The sequence below is a fragment of the Saimiri boliviensis genome, chromosome 19 (genome assembly GCF_048565385.1).
Source record: "Saimiri boliviensis isolate mSaiBol1 chromosome 19, mSaiBol1.pri, whole genome shotgun sequence".
Taxonomy (NCBI): domain Eukaryota; kingdom Metazoa; phylum Chordata; class Mammalia; order Primates; family Cebidae; genus Saimiri; species Saimiri boliviensis.
Genome location: NC_133467.1, coordinates 18,859,505 through 18,886,902, shown reverse-complemented (window position 1 = coordinate 18,886,902; position 27,398 = coordinate 18,859,505). Strand labels below are relative to the sequence as shown.

General features: G+C 44.5%; 1 protein-coding gene and 1 long non-coding RNA gene across 17 annotated transcripts in view; one reads left to right on the top strand and one right to left on the bottom strand.

The window, feature by feature from the left end:
- The window catches only part of LOC104650938 (uncharacterized), a 224,068-nt gene that overhangs the window by 85,229 nt on the left and 111,441 nt on the right, over window positions 1-27,398 (top strand). The window lies entirely within an intron of this gene.
- Window positions 12,005-27,398, bottom strand: part of TNR (tenascin R) — a 416,610-nt gene continuing 401,216 nt past the window's right edge. For all 5 annotated transcript variants that reach the window (XM_074390181.1, XM_010336100.2, XM_074390179.1 and 2 more), the window contains 3 exons: window positions 26,013-26,174; window positions 21,070-21,233; window positions 12,005-20,162 (listed from right to left, as the gene is read on the bottom strand). In XM_074390181.1, coding sequence (XP_074246282.1) covers window positions 20,043-20,162; window positions 21,070-21,233; window positions 26,013-26,174 — 446 coding nt within the window. In that variant the 3' untranslated portion in view covers window positions 12,005-20,042. The remainder of the gene's footprint in view (window positions 20,163-21,069; window positions 21,234-26,012; window positions 26,175-27,398) is intronic.

Below are 27,398 nucleotides of genomic sequence, written 5' to 3'. Positions count from 1 at the left end.
GAGGAACTGCAATTTAGCCCATAATATGGGTTAAATATGTTTAATGAAAATTTAGCATCCAAATTGACATGTGCTGCAATCATAAATTATACACCAGTATTTGAAGATATAGTGATGAAAAAAAAATCTAAAATACTGCACCCTCACCCCCCCAACCCTTTTGAGACGGTACAGATCTTGCCATGTTGCTCAGGCTGGCCTCGAACTCCTGGGCTCAAGTGATCCTCCTGCCTTAGCCTCCCAGGTAGCTGGGACTACAGGTGCATGTAAAAAATCTTTTTGATAAATTCTTTTATATTGATTACATATTGAAAAGAATAGTATTTTGGATATATTGACAAAATATATTATTAAGTCGATTTTACCTGTTTCTTTTTAAAGTGTGGCTACTAGAAAGTTTAGAATTATATCCGTGGCTCACATTCTATTTCTATTGGCCAGCATTGCCCAACAGTGTAGCCTCACATTGTCCCCCGCTGATCCCATTTCCTGCTGCTCTATTCCTGTCTCTCTCTACCAGCTTCACTGGTGCACCTAGAACTCTGAGGTCTTTGTACTTGCTGTTCTTTCTGTCTGGAACACTTGAGCTCCAGATGTCCCCATGACTTGCTCGCTGCCTTATTGGGACATTATTCAAACATCACCTCATTGAAGTCTTCTCCAGCAGTATATATATATATATATATATATATGTGTGTGTGTGTGTGTATGTTATATATAATAATATAAATATATATAGTAAATATATTTATATTAATTATATATCATACATATTTAATATATATGACATATAATTTATATAAATATTTTAATATAATTTTATATGTAATTTATATTATATATTTAATTATATATTTATATTTTATATATTTAATATATATTTATATATAATATATATTATATATCATATATATTTAATATATATATTAAATATATACATTTAAATTATATATTTAATTAAAATATATTTAAATATATTTATATATAATTATATATTTATATTTCTTATATATTACATATTATAGATCATATATATTTAATATATGTTATATAATATATATTTAATATATAAACATATACTCTATATAATATATTTAATATATACACACATATATATACACACACACATATGTATATATTTACTGAAACATAGTGAGGTCATAGGGAAGTGGAAAAGGGAAGGAATGAAAGCCAGTCAGAGGTATCACAACTGTGGGAGACCCTCTGAGAAACTAGGTAAAGCACATCTCAGAATGTCTTGCTCAGGAGTAAGAAAGCTGGGGTATGTTCATCATCTGCTTTCTCAATTATTTGAGGATCATCCAGGGGACATTCATTCCTTAACATTCCCATAGAAAAACATTGAAGCTTGAGGTGAAATGTCATGGGCATGAACAAGAACTACCAACAAAAGCTGCAGGTGACCTGGGGGAGAGCTAACAGTCTCTGCTACACATCTTTGCCCCCGACACTCACCACCCACGGAGGCCAACTGAACTATGTTCCCCTGAATTCACACATTGAAATCCTAACAACCAATGAGACTGTACTTGGAGACAAGACCTTTAAAGAGGTCATTAAGGTCAAATGAAGTTGTAAGGCTGGAGCCCTGGTCCAGTAGGATTCATGTCCTTATAAGAAGAGACACCAGAGCACTCGCTCTGTCCGCCTGCACAGAGAAAGGCCATGTGAGCACACAGCAAGAAGGCAGTCATCTGCAAACCAGGAGGAGAGGACTCACCAGAAACGGAATTTTCTGGTACCTTGATCTTGGGCTTCCAGCCTCCAGAACAGTGAGAGACTAAATTTCTGTTGTTTAAGCCACTGTTGTTTATGGATTTTTAAAATGGCAGCTCTAGCAGACTAATCTGCTCCCTGCGTTTATTTATTTACCTTCTGAGGCTTCCCACCATCTCACATAGTATGTATTATACTAATTTATCTCATTTGTTTGTTTTCTTCATCCACTATTGTATGGAGTCTGTGAGGACAGATATTTCTGTTTCTTTTGTCTGCTATTTCATCAGTGCACAGAAGAATGCCTGGAGTATATTTGTTGAATGAACAAATGGATTCATGTCTGTAGCTTCAATTGGGGTCAGTATCTTATTCATATTATGACATATTAAGGACCACCTACATAATTTGTGGGGACCTGGTGCAAAATAAAAATGTGGGAGTCCTTTGTTCAAAAACTTCAAGTGGTAACAACAAAGTGTTAAACATGGCACCCTTCTAGTATAAGACCCTCTGTGACTGTACGGGTCACAAGCCCATGAAGCTAGTCGTGTATGTGATCCTCAGGTATCTCTGGCTTGGGCCACTCCTTTGAACTTTAGTCCTAGACATGCCGCTGCCAGTCTCTTTTGTTTGGCTCTCTGAAAGCATCTCTAGCTGATGTTCCAAATGGAGTTGCTGTTTTTCGCTCTCACCTAGTGTCTCTTCCTTAGCTGGACAGCCACCACCCACCCAGTCATGCCATCCAGAGTTCTATACACCAGCATTATAACTTCCTCATCCACATGTTTCTTTCTGTTCATTTAAGTATCTCTTGATCATATCTATTTTCCCAGCTCTAGTAAAACCACCGGAGTCTAAGTTATCCTAATTTCTCGTCTGGAGTACTCTTGATTTCTCCCCAAAATCTTGCACCCCTTCACCCTTTACACAATAGCCACAGCCAACTCTTTTAAATGCCAGCATGATCATCTCACTCTCCTGCTTAGGTACTTCTCATGGCTTCCTACCACTCTTGCAAGTGATGAAGATTCACGCATGGCTTGTGGGGCCCTGTCTGGATAGGTCCTGTTCTACTTCCCAGCTGCACCTTTGTTACCCATCCCCACCCACTCCATCATGGTCTGCTCCCCACCTTCAGTTGGAAAGGCAGTTATTCTTGATTCCATTTTACAGATAAGGACACTGAGCTCCAAAGTGACAAAAGGACTTACCCCAGGGCACACTACCGGTAAGAGGCAGAGTGTGTTTTGGAATCTTTGTTGAATGAATGCACGCATGCATGCATGAATAAACAAATGAATGAAGCAGTAAACAAAGGCCCTAGGTCAGGAGTGCATAGGTGGCTCAGTGGAGATGCACTGAAGGACATGGTCACTCGTTAAGCCCTGCCAGGGCTCTCTTTGGCAGTGTGTCCCTAACTATGTGTGAGGAGGTGCTGTCTTGCTTTGATTGTGTAAATATCATACCTTGGTGGGGAAACTGCAGCAGAGAGGCCCTGTGCATCTGTCACAGCCCGTGCAACACCACCAGAGTGAAAGCGACAAGCTCAACGAACTGAAAACTTGCCTGTACCACCTGGGTATGAGCAGGAGTGAGTGTGAATGAGGTGGTTTCTGTTCCTTTTCTTTTTATAGGTCAGGAGCTGTGAGAGGTGAATGATTCTTAAGGTGGCTTTGAGCTTTTTGATCTTTTGCAGTGCCAGGCAGAGTCAGGACTGGGATGTGAATCTGTTCCCCCAATCCCAGGCCACTGGAGTGTGGCTGGGAGAGAGAGTGCCCAGCTCCTAAGCTCACAGTCAGTGGGATAGAGTGGGGGACCTTCTCTGAGAGCCCACACTTCTGTCAGTGAGAAGTTTTGGATTTGTTCTGAGGGACAGAAGCAGACATTCCTTCCTATGTGGGGCCTCTGTGCAAAGTTTAGGGGCAAACTTGGGTATTTGGAATAATGGCTGCCTTTTCTTCTTTTCTTTTCTTTTCTTTCTTTCTTTTTTTTTTTTTTTTTTGAGATGGAATGTTGCTCTGTTGCCCAGGCTGGAGTGCTGTGGGATGATCTTGGCTCACTGCAACCTCTGCTTCAGCCCCCTGAGTAGCTGGGATTACAGGTGTGCACCACCACGTCCAGCTAAGTTTTGTACTTTTTAGTAGAGATTCACCACGTTGGTCAGCCTGTTCTAGAACTCCTGACCTCATAATCCACCCACCGTGGCCTCTCAAAGTGCTGAGATTACAGGTATGAGCCACCACGCCTGGCCATGGCTGCCTTTTCAAATGAAAACTCTTTAAACATTGGTTTCACATGTATGTAGAACTGGGGCTAAGACTGTAGTTACAAGGGGGATGTGAAGAAAGTGCTGATGGCAGGGCTCTGCTTCTCAGTCCCTTGGGTCTCAGGCCGCCCACTTACCACAACAGAACTCCACAATACTTAGGAGCCACTCAAAAGCCCCCTCCTAGAAGTTATCATCTGTACCGTTCAAGCATGCCCTTTAGTGGGCGAACTGAAGAACACAGCAGGCCTCTCAACCAGCGGTGTGGTCTCCTGGGAAGAGTTTTGAAAAATACGGGATCCCTCAGTGAAGTGCCCTCAACCGACACATCTAAAGGATTGCCATTCAACTACTTCTGTGATGGCTGCTGAGGGTCTGTGAGTCCCTCTCATCCTAATTCTAGTCCTGGGATAGCACAGGTGGTGGAGGAATGGACTGGAACCTGACTGTCCTTAGAGAGCCTGTGGCTCTGAAACATACCGGGCTGGCTTTGCTCTCAGCCTGGTCTTCTTCACCCTTCTTCCCCAGCAGAGTCATGGTGGCGCTGGCCTCATGGAGGTTTTGTCCTACTCCTGTGTCCTTCGTTCCCATCAGCTCCAACCCTACCCTTGACTCCTTCCTGCTCTCAGGTGTCTATCAGTTGACCGTTGATAGCAAGTCGAAGCTCTTATTTTGCCCAGAGCATTTCTTCAAGGCAATAAGTTGTTACAGAGAACCAAGTGAGTAAAATTTCAGGCCATAACGCTGTTGTGAAGATAGTTGAGATTTAAGGCTGGTTTTCAACATCTTTTAACTTCTACCAAGTTAACACATTCTCAGTTGTAAGAACGTCTGTTGTAAGGCATTTTTCTGCCCATTTTATAGTTTTCCCTTTGCAATAGTCTGTGAAGTTGGAGGGACATTATTCTTGATCCCATATTACAGATAAGGACACTAAGCTTCAGCATGACGAAATGACTTACCCTAGGGCACACTACCAGTAAGAGGCAGAAAGGGGTTGACTACTGATACAGTTCCACTCTGTGTCCTCACCCAAATCTTACCTTGAATTGTAATCCCCATCATCCACAGGTATCAGGATCAGAGCCAGGTGGAGGTAATTGGATCATGGGGGCAGTTTCCCTCAGGCTGTTTTTGTGATAGTGAGTGAGTTATCACAAGATCTGATGGGTTTCTGTCTAGCATTTCCTCGGCTTGCACTCACTCTGTCCTGCCACCCTGTGAAGAAGGTGACTGCTCTTCCTTTGCCTTCCACCATGATTTTAAGTTTTCTGAGGTCTCCCTAGCAATGCGGAACCAAGTCAATTAAGCCTCTTTCCTTTATAAATTACCCAGTCATTTCCTCAGAGCAGTGTGAGAAAAAACTAATACAACTATATAGGCCATTCGAAGTCAAATATAATGTTCTGTCCTCTGTTCCTCAGATAGTCTTAACATTTGCTCTTCCTGAGTATTTTATGGATCTGTCCTAAATTATACAGTACTAAAAGCTGTTGAGTTCCTTTCATAGATGGAAGATACAGTTGATTCCATTCAGTTTACATCAATTCTATATTGAGTCCAAACAGTTCTGGGCTAAATACTGGAAACAGAAATGGAAAGCCAAGGCTCTTCCCTCAAAGAGGTCTCAGATGAGGGGAATTTGCTTCTCACTGGTGTCTTCCCAATCTCTTCCCAATCCTCTCCAGCCGTTTGGAAAGAAAATAAGTCCTTTACTCTGCCAAGCTGGAGGTCTTTCCTCCTCAGAGCGTTTTTGTCTTGGAAGAAAAATTAATGGTTCTTCAAACCTGGTAGTGGAGTGCAGCCAGGCTCTAATAGGAGAGACCTGTTTTGGGATGCTTCAGTGGCTCTCGATCTGGAAGAAGACCCTGTGATTAAGAAGACCATGATGGAGAGTGGCATACCTCCTTTAGCACCAAGATGTGAACCTCGAATTGTACTTCTTTGCTGTGACCTCTGTGGCAAGGTCCACCCTTGCAGGAAGGGACCTTATCAGAGTTTCTTGAGAGACTGAACCGATTTGTCTGTCTGGCCAAGAGAAGCAGAGGTGAGGGCCATTGATGCCAGTCACATTCACATGTTGACCTGATCTTGGTGACCTTCATAACTAACTTACCATTGCAGGGAGGTACTGTGGTGACTACGCTTGTTTAAAACAAAGCTGGACCAAGTTGCTCATCAGGCATGGCCAGGACAACAGGAAAGAAAAATCAGCATTGCAACATCTCTGAAAAAGCTAGAAGTGAACATCTGCCCACACCCTCCCCTGCCCCTGATCTCTTCCTTCCTGTGTACTGGATTTCTTGTGTGGGAAGATGAATTGGATAAAGGGGTTTAGCTGAGGGTGTTTTCCTCTATCACAAGCTGAGACTACAGCCGGTTAGCCCTTTGCTTTTCCTAACACCATGAACATTTCCTTAGGCGTGAGACTTAGATATTCACGTTCTCCTGGGAAGCTTGGGTGATGATACTGGCCTTCCTTGCTCTGTGGACTGCAATCTTGGACCTGAGCATCATTCTTAGTTAGAATTTTGGGACAAAATCTTCTGCTCCTTCTATCTTTAGTGCCTAATTATTCTGTATTTCTTTCTACTTAAGAAACCTTCAGGACATATGAGATTGTGAGGTATTTGGGGATCTTAAATAATCAATACCATTTATTATTGTCCATCAGGTGAAGCAACAGAGCTAAAGGTCTAATTGACAAGTGACTCTTGGTTTGAAATCTAATTGATTCCTGGGGAGCCATGACAGATTGAACCAGTGTTAAGACAAACTCTCATTTTCTGTAAGTGTCATTTTATCAATTCCACTTTCTACCTTGTAATCTAATCTCATACCACAAAAATACCCAGAGTAATTACGACAAAATGAAACTCAAATAAAACACAGATACAAGCTTTCCAAACATTTATAAACTATATAAAGACAAATTCAATAGAAAAGCTATAACCATGTTCCATTTGGGCGATCCTTTTGTCTTTTGGGCTGAAATGAACCGGCCTGAAGCTTTTTGAAATGTTGCTTCCATGAAATCTGGATTGAAGTTATTTCTTCTTTCTGTGATAAATCTCCCTATAATGGTGGCTCTCAACTGAGGGTGATTTTTTTTTCCTCCCAGAGGACATTTGGCAATGTCTGCGACATTTTGGGTTGTTACAACGTGGTAGGGGGTAGGAGTCATACTGAAATTTAGTGGGTAAAAAGCATAGGGCAGGTCCCTACAACAAAGAATTATCTGACCAAAATGTCAATAGTCCTGCTGTATTGAAACAGCAGTTTCAATACAGTCCTGGACATTTCAAACTGAGTTAACATTCAGGTCCTTTCGTTGAAAGAAAAAACTAGATTTATGTGACTATTTCTCAAAACCTTTAAATGGCACTGGATGGGGGTTAGGAGTAAGATAGGAAGGCAGGGAGTTCCGTGTTGACTTCTTCAACCATCTCTTGCCTTTCCAAGTCAATAAGTCAACTGAGTTACCTTTAATTTGCAACTCACGTTGTTATTGTTGCCAATTGTTTCAGTGTAGCTTTGGTTGTAAATACAACGCGTTGTGGTTATTACTTTGTGGTTTTTATTTATGGGAAAAAAAGTTATAAACTGAGTGTGGCTCACAAATCAAGCCAGGTATTACCTGCATACAGGCATAATATATGCATTCTTCATAGTCTTCATTGTTTTTCTTGGATCTTTAAATTTCCTGTACAGCTATATATTGAATTTTCATAATTGCTACTGCATTTCTTATACATGTATTTCCGAGAAACCTCTGAGGAGCTTATTGTTTGTCATGAAGAACACAGCTATGACTAGGTGCCTAGCAGTGCTCTCTAATGAGAGCAGTTTTTATTTAAAGCATTAAAGGGCATCAATATTGAAAAGTTGATCCATACCTTCCACTGGCCCCTGGGCCCTGCCTCCAGGGTATAGTAATCAGCTTTTTGAGAAGGTTCTGTCAACTTTTTGGATTCAAGAGATGCCTTCATTGCCACTTTTCTTAGAGTTAGAAGTATTTTAAATGTGTCTGAGTTAAAAAAGAAATTGTCAATGTTGAAATGACAACGCTCATCCTAATTAACTGACTTTTTCACTGTATATCTCTTTCCGTTTTCTCGTGAACACATAAATATAAGTTTGGAGATTTTACTCTATTCTATTTTAAAAACTTTGAAGCAAGGAGCCTTACATATATGTGACATATCTGAATTAGAGAGTAGGGAGTTTGGTAAAAACTTACCTTTTTTTTGGTTAAAAAAAAAAAATGAAAGAGGCAAAAAGAGAATATATGTCTGGTCCACAGACCATGGATTGCTGAATCTCTTTCTAGAGAGTGACTTCTCTACCAACAGGAACATCTCTGGAAAAGGAGCCATGTCTGGTTTGTGGACTGCCTTGCAACTGTGTGATGGTTTATTTTCTGTGTCAACTTGACTGCACCACAGGGTGCCCTTATTAAACATTATTCCTGGATGTGTCTGCAAACGTGTTTCTGGATGGGATTGGCATTTGAATTGGGGCACTGAGTAAAGTAGATTGCTCTCCCCATTGTGGGTGGGCATCATCCAATCCCTTGAGGACCTGAATAGAACAAAAAGACTGAGGAAGGAGGAATTTGCCTTTTGTTTTCTTTCTGCCCATCTACTGAGCTGAAACGTTGTTCTTCCTTAAAAATTTGAGTGGGATTTAAAACAGTGGCTCTTCTAATTCCCAGTCCTTTGGATTTGGACTGAATTATACTACCAGGTTTCTTGAGTCTGCAGTTTGCAGACAGCAGATTGTGGGGCTTCTTGGTCTCCATAGTCACATAAGCCATTTCCTCATTAATAAGTCAGTCTCTCTCTCTCACTCTCTCTCTCTCTCTCTCTCTCTCTCTCACACACACACACACACACACACACACACACATACACACACACACACGAACTATAATATATATCTCCTGTTGGTTCTGTTTCTCTGGAGAATCCTGACTAATACAAACTGATATTAAAGTTGCAATAAAAGAATCTTTTTTAACTGGAGGGAAAAAAAAGAGAGAGAGACAGAGAGAGACCAAATCTCTTCTGGGAGAAGCAGGGCGTGTGTAGGCCTTTCGTCTTTTTGTATATCCAGAATCAGTATTGAATCTGGTATACAGAAGGTACTTATTGAATGTGGACGATGAGATGAGTGAAGAGGAACAAGAGACTCATTTATGTGTAGCTTTACAAGTCCAATGCGTACTCTTTATAATTCTTTGAAAGCCTGGGCAATGGGGAATATTGTACACGTTACATGAGTGGAAAGATACAGGCCCAGAGGGCCCTAATTTGTGGTGATGTCTTATTGCTGACTGGCAAAGGGGTCACTGCTAAAGCACATGTCCCCAGGGCCACTGGGGGCATTACGGGTGAGAAGATGCTACTGGGTAATTGCACTGATTACTAATGCTGCTAACATTTCTGTTGCTAAATAATACACTTTTAATATTACCCTTGGCAGTTCTTCATTCCCACAACACAGCAATAATTAAATCTGTGTTCAGATGGTTGTAAATGCACCCAGAGGTCCTAGACAACGGGTGAATTATGCTCATTTAAGTTAAAACATAATGCTAGCATTCGGCAACCTCAGGAATAAATACTAATTGCTAAAATTCCTTTAAGTTCCACTGTATCACATTAGTTTCTATTTTCATTTTCCAGACAACAACATACAGGACAAGATTCAGGTGACAGGTTTTTATCTCATTATTACAGTAGTCACTCCTGGGGCCCCACAATCCTGAGCTATGGGTTTCCAGAGCGGCTTATTTAAAACAGGACCAGGAAATGTGGCTGTTTTTAAAGGGCCACCATGGTCTGACATTCCAGAAATTGTCGTTTTTTTAGGAAATGAGGAGAAAAAGGAAATGTGGCATAGGGCAAGGGCTAAGGAAGTTACCTTGCCTGCACTGTTCGTGAGGGCGCCTTCTACGGCAGATGGCCACGTGGCTGGAGTTCTGTCCCTGTGTTACACATGGCCCCAGGGGTGTGAAGAAGCTGCTGGTGCCTAAAAGAGACTAGAAGGAAGGAGCCTTTTTAAAAAAAAATATTGGCCGGGCGCGGTGGCTCAAGCCTGTAATCCCAGCACTTTGGGAGGCCGAGGCGGGTGGATCACGAGGTCGAGAGATCGAGACCATCCTGGTCAACATGGTGAAACCCCGTCTCTACTAAAAATACAAAAAATTAGCTGGGCATGGTGGCGCGTGCCTGTAATCCCAGCTACTTAGGAGGCTGAGGCAGGAGAATTGCCTGAACCCAGGAGGTGGAGGTTGCGGTGAGCCGAGATCGCGCCATTGCACTCCAGCCTGGGTAACAAGAGTGAAACTCCGTCTCAAAAAAAAAAAAAAAAAAAAAAATTATTTCCAGGGTTGGGATTCTGTTTCTTCTTTAAAGCATTTATTATTTCTCCCCTTTAACATAGAAGGTGGAGAAGGGTCTCTCCTTTGTGGTCTTTGTCTGCACAATGCCCAGTCTGTTCTGGGCTGTGTTACTGAACTCCAGGCAAACATGAGTCCTAAACCACTCCTGGCCCCTTTCCAGCAGGCTGTGCTGTTTCATGCCCCCCACACTGGTTCATGTGGCTCCCACCTCTCCTTTTCCCTTGGGTAATTTCTGTTGTCATGCAACTTCCCCTGGATAGGTTCCTAAAATCCCCAAGCCGGGTAAGGCACTGTGGCTCACTCACAGTAATCCCAGCACTTTGGGAGGCCAAGGCAGGCGGATCACCATGTCAAGAGATGGAGCATAGTGAAAGCCCATCTCTACTAAAATACAAATTAGCTGGGCATGGTGGTGCATGCCTGTAGTCCCAGCTACTCAGGAGGCTGAGGCAGGAGAATTGCTTGAATCTGGGAGGCAGAAGTTGCAGTGAGCTGAGATCGTGCCACTGCACTCCAGCCTGGTGCCTGGTGACAGAGTGAGACTCTGTCTCAACAAACCAACAAACCAACCAACAAACAAAAAACCCGAGCCCACTCCAGCATGGGAGAGCGTGTCTGAGTAACCCCATGCTGTTACTCAGTTATCTCTGCACTTTCTGACTGCCTGTGCTCTTGGAACTAGACTGGAAGACGTTCCCCTCACTACCCTCTTTTTGAGGCTGTTCCTTGGCTGGGGTCTTACTTAATGTAACCCAGAGGTTAGAGTTGGTCTTACATTATGTGCTGGGTCCATTTTTAAGGGACAGGAAGGGACAAGGTTTTTCCAAGTGACCAAGGCTGACAGGCAGTGGTAAATGGTGCATTATTAGCCCGAGCTGCTCCCTGGCAGTGGAGGAGCTGATTGAGTGGAGAGCAGGCTGGCTCAGCACACTGGGCCTGTCAAATGTTCTCCGGCAGTACCCATAGATGGCACTAGAGCCTTGGGGATTAGACCACCCCTGGGCACTTGAGGGTTGAGGGAGTCAGGAGAGGAGGCCGGAAAAAGGCAGGCAGTGAGTCACTGTCTCTGTGGCTGGTCAAGGACTCAAAACTGTACACCAGGCTTGTCCAGTGATGCTTGGGCAGCAGAGGCAACCACCCATTGGTGACCTTTTCTGATGGTAAAAGCAAAGGGTGAGATGTTATTTTTACCTGAAAAGGCCGTTAAAGGTTAAAATGACAAAGTAAAATTTAGAGGGTTTGGAGGATTTGGTGTTTATGATTTCTCAAAGTGGGCGGAAGATAGGGAGGAAACAGTAAGGAAGAGAGAGAAAGATGCAGAGGGAAGAGAAGTGGGGGGCAGGTGGGAAGAATGAGGAGGAGGGCAGAGATATTCAGGATATAATGAGAGAACAGAAACAGGGTGGACAAGGGGCGTAGAGAAGGGAGCAGGGCCGCGGGGGGAGAAGAGTCCACCCAAAGGGTGATGCGGAGAAGATGTGTTGGCAGAAGTGAGCCAGAAACACTGGGGACAGGAGGCCCAGAGAAAGGAAGGCAGGCCTATCCTTAAGACAGGCATGCCCCCCAGCCCTCCAAGGACTCAGAAGACACGTGTCGTTCTTTCAGGATCTTTTATTAACGTATAGAAAATGTGTTTAAAAAAGGAACTATACAGAGGCTAAAAGCAACCAGGACTAAAAATACTAGTTAACAATGGTTAACAAGCAGAGATTCCAGTCTTTGAGCTACAGTGACATGAAAGGATCAGGGAAGTTGGTTTTTCCTCTCCCTTCCTCTGTATGTTTTTATTTTTATTTTAGCTCATTAAAGTGTGCATCGTCTGAGGAGTAGGTACTCCATTTTCTTCTTTTTTGCTTCCTTCCCGTCTTTAAGTAAGTGCTTTTTCAAGCTCACAGTAGCTACAAAGTCAGTAAATTGGTCTTCGTTATTTTTTACCTGAAAAGGCTGTTAAAGGTTAAAACGACAAACTCAAATTTAGAGGGATTGGAGGATTTGGTGTTTATGATTTCTCAGAACCGCAATCTAGAGACCACCAGGGTGGGTTTCAGCTGCTTGGAGCCCCAGGTAATGACCCTCCTCAGTGTCACAGTGACTTGCTTAGGGTACCTGGGCATCCCCATGGGCCTGGGGAGTATTCGAGGTTGGAATCATTAGATGTGTGTGTTTGTGTACATGTGCACCTGTGTACATGTGCATGCGTGTGTGTGTGTGTGTGTATGAATGATTAGGAGGAGGAGCCTATGTGTTAACCAGAATAGACTTACGTGGTTTCTAAACCTTGAGTTTGTGGGACCATGGTGTGAGCCTGGGCCTCCGCAGCTGGTAAAGGAGCACTTAGATGGCTGACATTTTTTGCAGAAATCGTGGTGTCTGTTGCATCTAATGCACAGGTGTCACTGCTACCCAAGCAGTCCCCACACTGAAAGGGAACCAGTGTTCTGGGGTTCTTTCTTGGGGAAATCTATTGTTTTATATATAAACATCATTCAGTTAAAGGGAAGGGGCATATGTCTGGAGTTTTGGCCTGGCAGCTAAAAATACCAGGTTGCCAAGTACTGATTTCCTTCTAAATTCCCCGGAGTAGCAAAGAAAGCTGAGATTGTAGCCAACCGTCCTCTGGTGCCTTCCCACCCACTGGGGATGTGGGGCAGGAGAGGTGTGGGGAGAAGAAACCAGGGGGAAAGTAAAATGAATGTATCTCCTGCCTTCTAGCCTCATTCCCCAAGTATTTCCACTGATGTACTCCTGCAGGAGTCTGTTAAGGTGTTTGTACTCTCCGAAGTCTGGAAGAAGGTAGCCTAAATCAGTCTGTAACCTGCTGGCTTTAGCCTAAAAATTTATAGAATTTCTGCATTTGCACTATCGGTACTGGTTTGAATACATTAATAATTTAACCCGTTCTTCCCAAATTCTGGAGTGAAATTGACGCTCTGGGAACACGTGCCATGTTTATTCTGTGGCTTCTCCTTCCTTAATCCTGGCTACACTGCCGGCTCCACCTTCAAAAAAATGACTTTGGAATATCCCACTCTTCTAATGTTGGGATATTCCCAAAAGAGTAGGGTGGGGGGTATTGGGTTTATGTTCTGGTTCTTATCTTACTCTCCCATTCTATTGGGGACACGCTCCCTCATCTGCCAAATTTAAAAAGAAAGAAAAGGAAAGAGTTGTTGGATGTTTCTTATTTTCCATGAAGTTGAGATTGAGGATCCCCTGGAGTATATGGCGAAACAAATGCCAGAATTTCCTTTTCTTAAAAGTCAGAGGAAGTGGTATCAAAGCCCATTTGTGAGAATATTAGTAAAATCCGAGATGGTGGTCACTTGGTTAAATAAATATAAAGGGAGCAGCCTCATGAAGTGGAAAAATGCAGGGCTTCAAAATTAGACCGAGGCTCAGATTATGGCTCTATTTAGTAGCTGTGTGACTTCCAGCATGTTACTTAACTTTCCTAGCCCTCCATTCATTCCCTCATCTATAAAATGGTTAAACCTGACTTAAAGTTTATAGTGAGGATTTAATAAAGTAATACATGTAAAGCCCTTTGCACAGTATCTGGTAAATAGTAGGTATGCAATAAATGCTATTTATCTTAGTCGTCATTTGAGGATAATCAAATTAAAAAGCCTATACCAGACCTGAACTCGGCTCTGTTACTGATTGCCTGTGTGCAAGTTCCCTATCCTTTCTTGGTCTTGGTTTCTTTGAGAGGAAATAAAATGAGAGAATCGGATTAGGTGATCTTGAGTCCTGTACAGCTCTGAAGGTGTATTTCCAACATTTGCCTGTTAGAGGCAGTGTTGAGCATATTAGTGCTCAATATTAGGATATTAAAGAGCAACTCAGGGTCTCCCTGGGGGCTGCTAAACCAGTGATGGGAAGAAAATAATAGTCCATACATTCTTGTCCATGCATTCACCTGACGATGCATCTGGACTGAAACCCTTTCTCGTGACCTAGGTGTTCTAGACCTCTTGGGTGTGCGGCTTGCTTCTCAGGGAGGATGTCTGCACCACCTGACCTGAATCCATGGTGCCAATGAGCGAGTGCCAGTAACCAGAAGAGCTGATGTCATGAGAATTATAGAGTTCAATGTTTCTGAATTGGAACTTTAGCATTAACCCAGCTTCACAGCCCAGACAATAAGGAGCTGTTTTATGAAGTTATCAGAGGGGTCCGAGTGTGTCTGAGGAACAAGAGCTGTGTTATTTGGATGCTCTGTGAGCGCCTTATTAAGCTTGAGGAAGGAGGGAGGATTTCCCGTTTGGAGAAAATGCAACGCTATCCAAAGACTGCGAGGTTTGCCAAGGACATTTGGACAATGAAGAGCTGCAGGTGCGATGAAGTCATGTTTCAGGCAAGGGTTGACCTTAAAAAATTCATCAGAATACTGGAGATGACAAATCAGGCTTGTGACCACCACTGGTGATGAAAAAGTGAGATCCACGCAGAATTGGTTGAGCAAGCAAAGAAAGCCCTCTGCTTCTGGTTTTCTGTGCAGCAACAGGCCTTGGAGCCTTAGTTTCTCCTCAAGTAAAGTGGGTGAATGGCAGGAGCTCTGGTAGAAGATTGGAGGCCAGAACTTGAGAAGCCAGTGCTGCTTCCTCTCCCATGGCGGCTCCTGCCTGGGCTCTGCATTTTAGTGTGGCACCATCTGTAGAAGGCTTGCTTTAAATCTCCAGTGATCTGTCAGCTTCTTCTTAATTTTATGTTTTTCTTCTTCCCACCGGTTTCTCAAAGCTTGATGAATATAGAACTGGCACAAACACATCCAGGGTGGATACAATTAGAAGGAACCAGAGACATTTTTTTTTTTTTCAAATTGGACCTACACCAATTTACATCATCTACACCAATACATCATCTTAAAGCATACAGTAGTTGTTTTCCCTGCTTGCTTCTGGACTGGTAGCATCCAAATGCTCCAGTGTTGTTGAAGAAAGCTTTATCACATATGTGTAGGATTGGTTATGGAAGAAGCAAAGGTTTCAGGAGGAATTTAGCTAAACATCTTCAGGAAAGTGGTCAAAGGACTCTGTGATACAACCAGAGAAAAGCTATAGGCACAGCCCCAGAATCTAGCCTGTAACTCAGCTTTCTTTAGAGGATAGAGCCTCTCTGTTATGGTAACCTGGATGAAGGCACACCATCAGGGAAGTGAGGCAGGGCTGAGTGTGCAGCGTCCAGCATCTGGGTGGGAGGCAGACCCCCGGACTCCACAGATCTGTCCGGGTCCTCTGAGGTCCCGAGACTCCTCTTGCAGCTGTGGCAAGTTGGAAGAAAGTGGAAACAAATTATCCCAACTTCTATGGAATTATTGAAACTGAAGTTTGAATCTTTCAGAGGTTTCTTAACAAAATTTTAAGAGAGGACAGTGAGATGCAAGTAAGGTGGAAAGTGTCCCCCAACCCCATGCCCTGACCCCTTGGAAGAAAAGACATGGAACTAAGAAATTAGATGCATAGTATTCTAGTGATAAGCAAGCAAGCAGTAGAAAACCACATATCCTGGGCAAGTGGCCCCACCTTTCCTGAAATTCTGGGTGGAGGGTAAAAAAAAAAATAGTAATAAAATGTTGTCATGCCTCAAGAGTATTTGCAAACTCAGGTCACCAGCTAGTCTATTTCAACACCCTCAGCTTGGTGCGTGAGGTGTTCTTGCACGCTCCATCTTTTCTCCAGAAGAGGGACAAAGAGGAACTCATCAACTCTTTCCCAACTGACGCTTCTTTAAAAAAGCTCTTTGAAAAGATTGCAGAATGACCTCTGGAATGACCCTTAATCTACAGCTGTTCTCTGGGACTGGATTTGAAACGTAAAAATGTGATCAGTATTGTTTGGTTTGTCATTGAGCTCATTAACAACCAGGGTTCTTTAGGTCTGGCTTTGAAATAACAGGATACTGGTTGGTTCCCAGGAAGCAGCATGTTAGGGGTCTTACCAGTTTATGAGTAGCAGAGTGGGTAGGTGCGGGACAGGTGGTTTCAAATATTTGTAGATGTTTGCTTGCATTTCCTTGCTGCCATGTGTTGTTGTTGATTTTATAAATCAATCTCCCATACAAATCAGCTGGCCAGTTTTCTCCGGGTCCTGGTTTGGCTCTTCTGGAAACCTGGAGACCTGGCTTTTCTCACCCGGCTGACGTTTCACACAGGGTTTCAGGAGGTGACTGCCACCTTGTGGCCACACTTAGCAAGCCCTCCTCCACCAGTTCACTCTGGGTCCCAAGGCCAGCAGTTTTCCACAGACTTGTCATTCTTGCCATCCCTTCCACACCTGACCCCTTCACCTTTCAGAAATAACCGTGCTGGATGTGAGTTTGATATGCTGGCAACTATCTTTATATGATGGAGAAATGCAAAGAAGGGAAACTGCTTGTATCTTGGGTCTGGTCAGTGGGTCTACCGCAGTCATTGGTGGTGGTTTTGTTTTGGATGTAAGTACATATCCTGATGGGTCTGCAGTTAAACAGCCTCTGAGAAGGGTCTACCTTGGTTCCTTTTGAGTCCCTTGAGGAAACTGGTGTGCATAGGACAGGTGCTTACGAGTACTGCTTACTGGATCTGCCTTTGGGAAATTGTGCTTGGAGGAGCAGGATAAGCAGGAATCAGTGAGGAAAGTTAAGAAGCGTTGAGTCAGGTTGACCATAGACCTTGGGAAGAGGGTGGGGCACAGTGTCTTTTAAATTTGGTGAAAACTCATGAGAAAATTACTCTACTTAATAAAAGGAATCTATAAATCCTTTTATAGAGGGTTGAATGAGCTGATCTTTGAAGTCCCTTTCTTGCTTCAAAATGAAGCTAGGCAATACCGCTGGTATTATTTATAAAAATGTTCCATAGTGTAGAATGATTTCAATAAAAGGAAGATTTTGGTTTCCACTGATGTTCCTTGTCTTTCATCTGAATTGACAACACATAATCTTTTTCCATTTCAACTTCCTTGATGAAGTGGGCTGTGCTGGCACCACCCAGGTACCTGGGCTCTGTTTCTACGGACAGAACGAGTTCAGCCTCTTACTCAGCATGGTCTTTTCTGCAGTGTGTGTGTGTGTGTGTGTGTGTGTGTGTGTGTGTGTGTGTATGTGTTTCACTTATGACTTCTGAATCAATCTCTTTTTTTCTCCTTCCTTCCTTCCTTCATTTTATTTCTTCCCTCATGAAACAGGGATTTGAGTGAATTTTCATTACCTAATTGTGTTCTCTCACCATGCCAGTTTCTACTCAGGTTTTCAGATCACAGATTAGCATCAGTGACTGTCAAAACCGAAAGGGAAATTGGCACTCATTTTAGTCTGACCTCTCATCTGACAGCTGAAGAAGCTGAGGTCTAGAGGCAAAACAACCCAGTCAAGGTCATGTAGCTAAGAGGTGTTTCCCATTCAATGTGCTTCCTGCTATTCATCGTTGTCCCATTTCTAGCTAAGTCTTACGCAATTTACATGCCTGTTGAAAAGGGTTTGCTTCTGTTTCTTCCTCCTCCCAGTTTGTTGAAGCCCAAGGTGAAGTGAGAAATGGAAGTGATGCCTAGATTTTTCAGGGTATCACATCCATACCACAGTAGTGGACAAAGCCCCGGAGACTGGCTGGGAGCACGCCTCCAGACAGGGGTGGCCGGCTGCATCCCCGTGAGGTCCAAGGTATGATGGTCAGCCCCAGGGACTGTCCATCCTGGTTCTCAAAGCTTGGTAAGAGTGAGGATGTTTCCGTTAGAAAATTGCCAACACACAGGCTCATCCAGTAACTGGCTGGCAAAGGTACATGCTGCCCCAGTTAGACAAACAGAGGCACTATGGAAAACGGTGCTGGGGCCTTGAGGAGTGGGAAAGGAATAAGACAGCTCAGGGAACTGGGCATGGATTTGGGCAGATGTCACGGGGATGGTTGCTGATAATCGATTTGGAGGAGAAGTTGAAAGGTTAGGCCTTTTAAAGCCCGAGCTCTCTTGGGCTTAAGAATCAAATCATGCTAGTGAAGACAGTGCTGCTCATAAAATGGGAAGTAGGCCCACAGTTATTGCCTGTTCACCTTTGGATCTAATTTCCTTTGGCTGTTACCATTTTTCCTTTCAAAGGCAGAATAGTAAAAGAAGATGAAAAGGCTTCTCATGATCTCACCTCGTTAAGAAGGTCATTCCTGTTTCCCACAGGACCAAAAAAGAAAATAAAAAATTCAACCTCTTTCCAGGGTTATCAGTCAGGGATATAGCTCTCTGGACAAATGCCTTCTTTTTCTGACTCTTATTAAGCCACCTACACTAAGGAGGGCTTGGGCGAAGACAGAAATGATGCAGAAAAAAGAATCTGTGACAAATAGGACCAGAAATGGAGAAAACAAAGCTGGGGGAGATCTGTGTTTCCCATGGAAACTATAATCTCTAGGGCAGTGCCCTGATTGTGACTTCGGTTCTTTCCTCAATGCCTGACCCAAAAGTGCTAAAAGCTACAACCATCTCCCATTCCTACCTTCGAATAAAGTAACTGTCTGACCTGAGGGTGGGGGCAGTGGCTAATGACTCACAGGGCCATAACCTCTGTGCCACCCAGAGCCAGGAGCAGGCAATGCCTTGGGAACTAGATTCCAAAGTACTGGTTGGGCTTGTGAGGCTCTGGGGTCGAACACAGGATGGAATTAGGCAAAAGCCTCCATCAGGACAGAAAACAGCTGCTGCTCTTGAAAAGTAACAGGACATATGGCTGGTGTAGTAAAAGTGTCAGAAGATGAGAATTTTTGGCCCATTATAAAGGACTTGGGGCTGGGTGCAGTGGCTCTAGCCTGTAATCCCAGCACTTTGGGAGGCTCAGGTGGGAGGATTGCTTGAGGTCAGGAGTTTGTGACCAGTTTGGGCAACATAGTGAGACCCCATCTCTCGAAAAAATAAAAGAAAAATCAGCTAGGATGGTGGCTCATGCCTGTAGTCCCAGCTACTCAAGAGGCTGAGGTGAGAGGATCACTTAAGCTCAGGAAGGTGAGGCGGTAGTGAGCAAGGATTGCACCACTGCACTCCAGCCTGAGCAACAGAGCGAGATCCTGTCTCAAAAGAAAGAAAAATGAAAAAGAAAGAGAGAAAGAAAGAAAGAAAGAGAAAGAAGAGGGAGGGAGGGAGGGAGGGAAGGAAAAGACCCTCAGTTGCTGGGATTCGGAACAGTTGATCTGTTTCCTTTTAAGGGGAATTGTTGGCAAACCTGTCTTGCTGAGGCTTCTTTTCTGGGCCAATGTGACAACCTGGCCATGGCAGGCTATGACAAAATCACAAATACCTGGAAGAGGGGGACATCTCAGAAGAAGGGTAGAAAAAGAAGGTGTGTGCCTGACACCATGGCCATCTGTACTCCACAACTTGCCTTTGAATTGGCCCTTTACGGAAACATCCCACTTTTCCTCCTGGGTGGGAACGGAGGTGAAGGTTGAGGAGGGCTAGGTAGGAGGGAGAATGGAGACAGGGTCACAGGCTCCAGGGCAGCAGAAACCAAGAGCAGATGGTAGTCAGCGGATTCCTGCTGCATCCCTGCTTCCTTCACATATTCTTAACATGTTGCAAAACACATTGCTATTACCCTCCCCCCTTGTTTCATATTATAAAATACAAACGAATGACAGAAAAGATTGGTTGGCTCGCAGCCGCCCGCTGCTCAGAACTGTAAGGACTGCCGTTTCCTCCCTGCCATGAGACGGTGGTTGTAGGGGCGCATCTTCATTTCCACAAAGGGGATGGAGAACTCGTGGCCTTTCCAATGGTACCAGTTGATGCCCTGGACATGAGAAAGATAAGCATATCAGGTCATCCTCCACCGTGGAACACCCCACTTCGAAAGAAGGGTAATTATGGGAGCAGGGACTCCACAATGTGGGGTTAGCTATTTTCAGCCAATATGAAGATCTGAGGCCGTGTTCCCAATAAAGTAAAAGGGGCAGAGTCTCTTTCCAGCTTTCTCCTTAAAAGTGCTGGTGGCCTGGGTCTTTTGAGGGAACATGCTGCAGGTCGTTCCTTATTGCCAGCTTTGTTTTTGGCTTCTAGGAGTGGCATCCACCGGTAGATGGTTGTGAAATCCCACCAGGGTGGAAGCATTTGGAAGAGAATAACTGTGTTTGACTGCTCACTCCTAATGGGAGACTTAGGCGGTTTCTAACTAGGGTGACAAACCCTTTTGGTTTGTTCAGAACTAAGGAATTTCCCTGCTGTGGGCTGTTTCAGTGTGAACACTTAGAAAGTCTAGTTGGTCCTGCTGGTTTCCCTGTCACCCAGCCCAGCCCTATTGACTTGTGGTCTCTGATAGGGAAAGATTGTGCAGTTCACACTAGTATTTTCGATCTCTACCTTTCTGGGACCCTTTTTAGGGTAAAGTTGAGCCTGTGAATCTGTCCCCAGAGCTGATAAGCTCTGTATGGGATCTTCTGGATGAGGGAATGAAAAGGAACTGGACTGGGCATCAAGGGCTTCTCTGGGTGAGTTCTAGCTCCTGGGTCCTTTCCTCTCCTTCCTATAGCTTCTACTCTGTTCTGATCTTATCCCATTGTCTGCATTATTTTTCTCAAGACTCCAAATATTTCCTTTTAAAGGGAAACGAAGGACCCACATGTGCCTTTAAAACATAAAGCTAAGGGAGTACGGGCTCCACAGCTCCGGCTCGTTCACAACAGAGGCAGAGCATCGCTCACCTGACTGTGCCTGGACTCCCCGTACTTCCCATTGAGGTTGGTCCGGTGGCAGTTCTTATACCACCATGCTCCCTTGTATGACATGGCACAGTTGGTCACTGCGACATCATTGTCTCTATCCTCTGTGGAGAAAGGGCGTCCTTGATGATAGCTGAGGGAGTCCCCTGCAAAAAAAGATACATTCATGAGGCTGTCCCCTTTGTCACTGTTTTATCAGGACTTTTTGGACATTGGACCCACTTCCAGCAAACCTGGCTTCCACTTACGGAGCCTTCCACTTACCTTTTCATTTCCACCCAGCTTCTCAGCGTGGCTGGACTGAACTCTTACTCCACTTTACCCCCCGAGCCAACCATTTCCATGCTACTATCTCCAACCCGCTTCCTAATCGCTTCTACTGCTTTTGCCGAGAACTTTCTCCACTCAGCTCCATCTCATTGCACCTCCCATACCCCAGCTGCTTCCTCCAGGCCCACACTGGGACACAGGCCGCTCCCAGTTCCTCCTGTCTTTGGAGGAGCTAGAGATGAGCCAGGCAGAATTGGACCATTCTGGGTCCCACCATGCAGCCTCAACCTGACTTCTCCCTGGCTCACCAGGCCTGCTCAGATGACACCCAAGAACCCACATTCAGAACTTGAGGCCACACAGGAAGAGATGCATCAGCAAACTAGACTTCCCATCCGTAAGAAACGAGATGATCAGGCCGGGCGTGGTGGCTCACGCCTGTAATCCCAGCACTTTGGGAGGCCAAGGCAGGTGGATCACGAGGTCAAGAGATTGAGACCACCCTGGTCAACATTGTGAAACCCCGTCTCTACTAAAAATACAAAAATCAGCTGGGCATGTTGGCGCGTGCCTGTAATCCCAGCTACGCGGGAGGCTGAGGCAGGAGAATTGCTTGAACCCAGGAGACGGAGGTTGCGGTGAGCTGAGATTGTGCCATTGTACTCCAGCCTGGGTAACAAGAGTGAAACTCCGTCTCAAAAAAAAAGAAAAAAAAAAAAAAAAAGAAACGAGATGATGAAAACCTATAACTATGTCAAAGGAGAAGTGCTTGGGACATCTGGGCTGTATCTTGGGGAAGAGTGGACTTCAGGAGAGAGTCATGGCCTGTGGTCACTGTTGCCAAATATTTGATGGGCTACTGAGAAAAAAATGCAGTAAATTCTGTGGGGAATTATTCGGATTAGTAGGTGGAGACACAAAGATGGATATTTAAGCTAAATATAAGAGGACAGAAATCACCTAAAGATTAGAGGTGTTCACAAGTGGAATAGACTGCTGAAACAGGTGGTGAGATTTCTGTTCTCAGGGGAAAGCAGAGGCTACGTGTTCTTTTCTGTGCAGGGGGCTCGGGTAAATTGTGTATTTAAGGTGAGGGATTAGACTGTAATTAAATTATAACAATGGGTAAAACTTAGCAGGATCAGGACTTGTGGCTAGGGATGTTGCCAAGGGGGCTCATGCTATTTATTGAATGAAAGAGGTCTTGGGTGCTTCTCCTTGCTTTAAGTGAGGAGAGACCTATTCTGATTCTGTGGCTTCTGCACCCAGGCTCACTGTGGCCACTCAGTGTCTCCAATGCTTCCCACGATAACTTAACTCTCAAGAGGTTAATCTTTATAGAGAAGGCTGATGCCCTGGGGGGAGCGGTTAACTCAAAATGTCATTATCTTCATCTTCCCCTCCCTGTCTTCTTCGGCTTCCCTTGCCGGTCTCCAGGGACTCAGCTTTTGTGCCCATCTGGAGTTAACCTCACCATCTGCAACTCACTCTTTCCCATCTCTTCCAGATCCTGAAAAAGGTAAAATATGTTTCTTACTTTTTCCTTTTTCTTCTATTTTTAAAAACTTTTCACACCGTCTCACCCTGTCATATTCATATACTTTGTCTTAAAAATTCTTAGATTAATCCTACTCCTTAATGATTATTTCTTTCACCGTCAGTTCCTTGACTCTGTGGCCTCCACCCACATCCTACTTTCTCACTCCCTGCATCTCCCTCTGTAAGCTAGAATCTGTCCTCATCATTCCCTGGAGCAGCTTCCACTCTGAGGCTGCCTTCCACTGTCACAGACATGCTCCCAATGTTTGTCTTTACATCCTACCAAAGCCTGGCTTCCCTTCCCATTTCTGCCTCATATAGCCACCTCATGTGTTTAACACATTAAGTCCTGGTTTCTCTGTCTCAAACCACTGTTCATATTTATACCTTTTTCTTAACTCCCAACATTCGTCAATGTTATCTCCTGTTATCTCCTGTTAGGACTGATGCAGCAGCCACCAGCTGTTCTCTGATCTTCACTTGGACTGACTTTATCCTATTCATGACTGTCACAGGGATCTTCCTAAACCCCACTTCTGTTTTTTCTCCTTGGGACCTACAATGGCCCTCCATTGCTACCATGTTAAGACTGAATTCCTCTGCCCCTTGGTTTTCTGGCTTCTGGATCTGGCTGTACCTGCCTCACCAATTTTCTCTATTCCTCCTGAATTTATACTTTGCCCTGCTTTGCCAGGCCCTTCACAGCCTCCCGTCCTACACGGCATCTGTTCCTTCTGTGACTTCCAGGGCTTGATTTTCTTACCATGGGGATCTCAGTCAAATGTGGCTATGTGGCTGCCTTCATGATACCATCCTCCAACATAGAGACTCCCCTTCTGTGAACACTCCTTAAACTAGAAGTGAAAGGCCGGGCATGGTGGCTCATGCCTGTAATCCTAGCACTTTTGGAGGCCAAGGTGGGCGGATCACCTGAGGGCAGGAGTTCGAGACCAGCCTGGCCAACATTGTGAAATCTTGTCTCTACTAAAAATACAAAAATTAACCAGGCATGATGGCATGTGCTTGTAATCCTAGCTACTTCGGGGGGCTGTGGCAGGAGAATCGCTTGAAAAGCAGAGGTTGCAGTGAGCCGAGATAGCGCCACTGCACACCAGCCTGGGTGAAAGTGTGAGACTTTGTCTAAAAAAACAGCAACAACAAAAACCAAAAAATACTAGAAGTGAGTACTATTGATTGTGTGATGAGTTACTTTCTGTTTCTTTCTAAAACTAGACATTCAGTTTTTGTAGAGGCCATGTTTTATGTTTCTTTTGAGTCCCCACAACTTGCGCAATAAACTTTTAGGAGTTAACAACTTCTGATTGATAACTTAATTTGGAATTTTAATTCTGATCCAAGTAGCGTCCTAGAGACTTGAATGTTTGCAGCCTCAGGAAATGGGGAGCAGGAGAAAAGGCAGAACTTGGATCGGAGGTGGGGGATGGAGTGATTCAGTAGGGCCAGTAAAAATGAGAAACTACTAAAGATAAGGTCCAGGAGAATTGGGCGACGTTAAATGCCAGAAAGAGTGGGGGATGGGCTTTTCCTTCCCAGAAACCTTCAGATCTAGAGAGAACAACCATTGTGTGTTGTTGCCTAGAGAGGGTGGCAGCCCTAAAGAAGCCCAGCTTTCCATCTTTTGAAGATGAACTGAATATTCCAGGTGAGAGGTCAGACCCTAATTAGTCGATGATGATAAGCCAAACTGTTGGCAGGATCTGCCTCTGAGACATGAGGGTAGCATGCAGTCCAACTGCTTCAGCCTCCATAGGCCCCAAAGCAAGACAGAGCTGGAACAGAGGGAGCAAGGGTCCCAGCAAGGCAGATAAAAGCACCGGGGGGTGAAGAGGAGGAAGGGAGGGGGGCCTGCAGGGAACTCGGAGGGCTTGCTTCTTTTCCTGTAGGAGAAATCAGAATGGCTTTTCTACAGGCACAATTCTAATCTTGGAGAGTGAATAGCATCAGGTGATTTTTGAAATGATTTAGTCTGGCATCTTGTTAAATATGCTCCATTTCAATGGCTATTTTATGCCCAAAGTGTGTCAAATTGGGCCTTTTGTTGGGGCACTTCAGGCTGATCTCATTGCTTTTGGAAATGATCTCAGATGTGAGCATAAGAAAGGAAAGCGTGTCTTCTCTTTGGAGTATCTGGCTGAAAAGAGAAATAATTGAACAGATGCAGTAACTGGAAGCACAACACTTTGATGCTCTTCTTAATTTCAAGAGGCATGAAATTGCTGCTAAAATTATACACTAGCATTTAACCCTAAAATTGGTGTTAACGAAAGGACCAATAATTCCATGTATCAAACATTAGAATATTTGGAAAAACAGGTTTTATGAAATGTGTTATAATAGAGCACAGGAAACAGGTTGGCAAAACTCAAGAAGCAGACTGGATGTTATGTTCTGAAAAAACTATTAATGCAACCCAGCTTGCTGAGATGGTTGTTCTGCTTGGTAGAAATGCCAGACAAACCTACACAGAAAACCCAACACCTATGTGGTTCTTGTGGAGGAATGAAAAGAAATGTGACCAATGAGGAACAGCTCAGTAGCATCATTTGCTCGTTGACCAGGTGTTAGCATGAATGCTGATGGCCAGGGTGGGGTGATGCGGGTGTCTCAGAGAGGGGCAACATCATATGATTTGCACTAGTTCAAAGATGGTTTCCCTAAGTGTCATTGCATGGGAGATGTCTACCCAGACAGTAGACGATTCTGCTCTCACTGCCTAAGAGTCCAGATTGACTAATTTAGACAAGGAAAACAATCCTTTTTCATCTTCACATTGCATCTTTTTTAAACCTTAAAAGCACATTCACTCCACTGATCTCTTTTCTGACTACTTAGTGAAGTAGGGCAGGCATCATTATTACAGTTTCTCAGATGAAAAAAACTGAAGTCCTGAGAAGTTGCTTTCAGGTGAGCAGTCAGGGAGAGCTGGGACCAGAACTAGTGGTTCCCAGTGGCATGGCCCTTCTCCCTGGCTGGCAGCAAATGCAGGAACTCTGTGGGTGCTGCTGCTTCCTGAGGCAGCTCAGGCCCAGAATATGGGGGCCCTTGTCCCGCCGCATGCCCGCTGCCCTTGGTGCCTGCTCAGGAGCCGTAGGTACCTGCGGTGCCATTGTAGCTTCCTATGCGGAGTTTGTACAGGTTTCTGCTGTCCTCGACAGAGAACCTGTCATAGGAGGCGAAGACGGCCTCCTGGCCATCCCGCATGTCCACGCGCAGCTCATAGCGGCCCTGGGATGTGATCCTGTGTATGTTGTCCAGCCCTGTGGAGAAGAGCAGAAAATGCACTGAGACTGGCCCCCAGCAGCTTTGGAAAATGGGAGGGAAATGCGTCTGTGGCCTCAAAACATATTACAGGGAAGAGGAGGGGACTCCAGATTGCTTTTGGCCTTGGTGCTTCACAGTTTATTATCAAATGGACCCTGGCAGACTCTGAATTTCTTCTTGCAAAGAGGCCAGCCCAGCTCTGCTGATGAGTTCCCAACATAGGAAACTCTGGGGTCCTAATACCTCCTCTTGACTCAGTCACTGACAAGCTCTGAGCCTCAAGATTCCTGGCCCTGTCCCCTGTCACCTCCTCTGCCAATCATGGTACTGGAAGAAAATTATAGGAGGTATTACATGGGTATGAATCCTTGGGTGTGAGTGATTGAAAGCAAGAGATGGAAACACTAATTAGAGGAGTTCAGAGCGTCTGGGACACCTCCTATTAGTCTGCAGGAAGGGCTCTGTCCACCTTTCCCTATACCTCTCCCGCCTTCGGACTTCAGGCCTCCTGGGGCTCCATAGCCAGGTCATAGAATATGACTCCAGTCCCTTACTCTCTAATCTGCCTGCTATATTTGCACTGCTATCTTTCCACTGGCCTTTTTGGCCAGTTACTCTCATTCATCTGCTTCCTCCTTTGTCTCTAAGCTTCCCAGGCCTTGGTCTAATAGATTCTTCTAAGGGGCAAACCTTTGTAAGTCCACAGGTTAGGCAGAGTCCAGATGTCCCCTTGGTGATATTTTCTTATATACATTTTCTTCCCTGCTTGTCCTGGTTGGCCATGCCCTGGGACTCTCCAATTTTGATCTACCTGCCCAAACTTTGAACCATTTACCCTGTGTTGCTGGTAATCTCTCTGAGTCCTCCTGATTTCTATCTGCTTACTGAACTAGGGTCACTTTGCTTTGCTGTGACATCTGATATCTATTTGAGTATGCCGTGATTTAGAATCAAACAATTGCAGAGACTGTAGGGAATTTAGTGGGGACTCAGGCTAGTCTCTTCGTTTTGCAGAAGAGGAAACTGAAGTCCAACAGAGATGAAATGATTGGCTGAAGGCCATCCAAGTCTTTTGGCTTTCCTGTCCCTTTTGCCTTGATTATAAGTCGAAGGCTGTTTGACTGCTGTTTGCTGTTGGCTGAGTTGCTGACCCACAACCCACCCTGGACTTGAGCCTGTGCGGATGTAGTAGATGCTGATGGTGCCCTGCCGGGATGTCT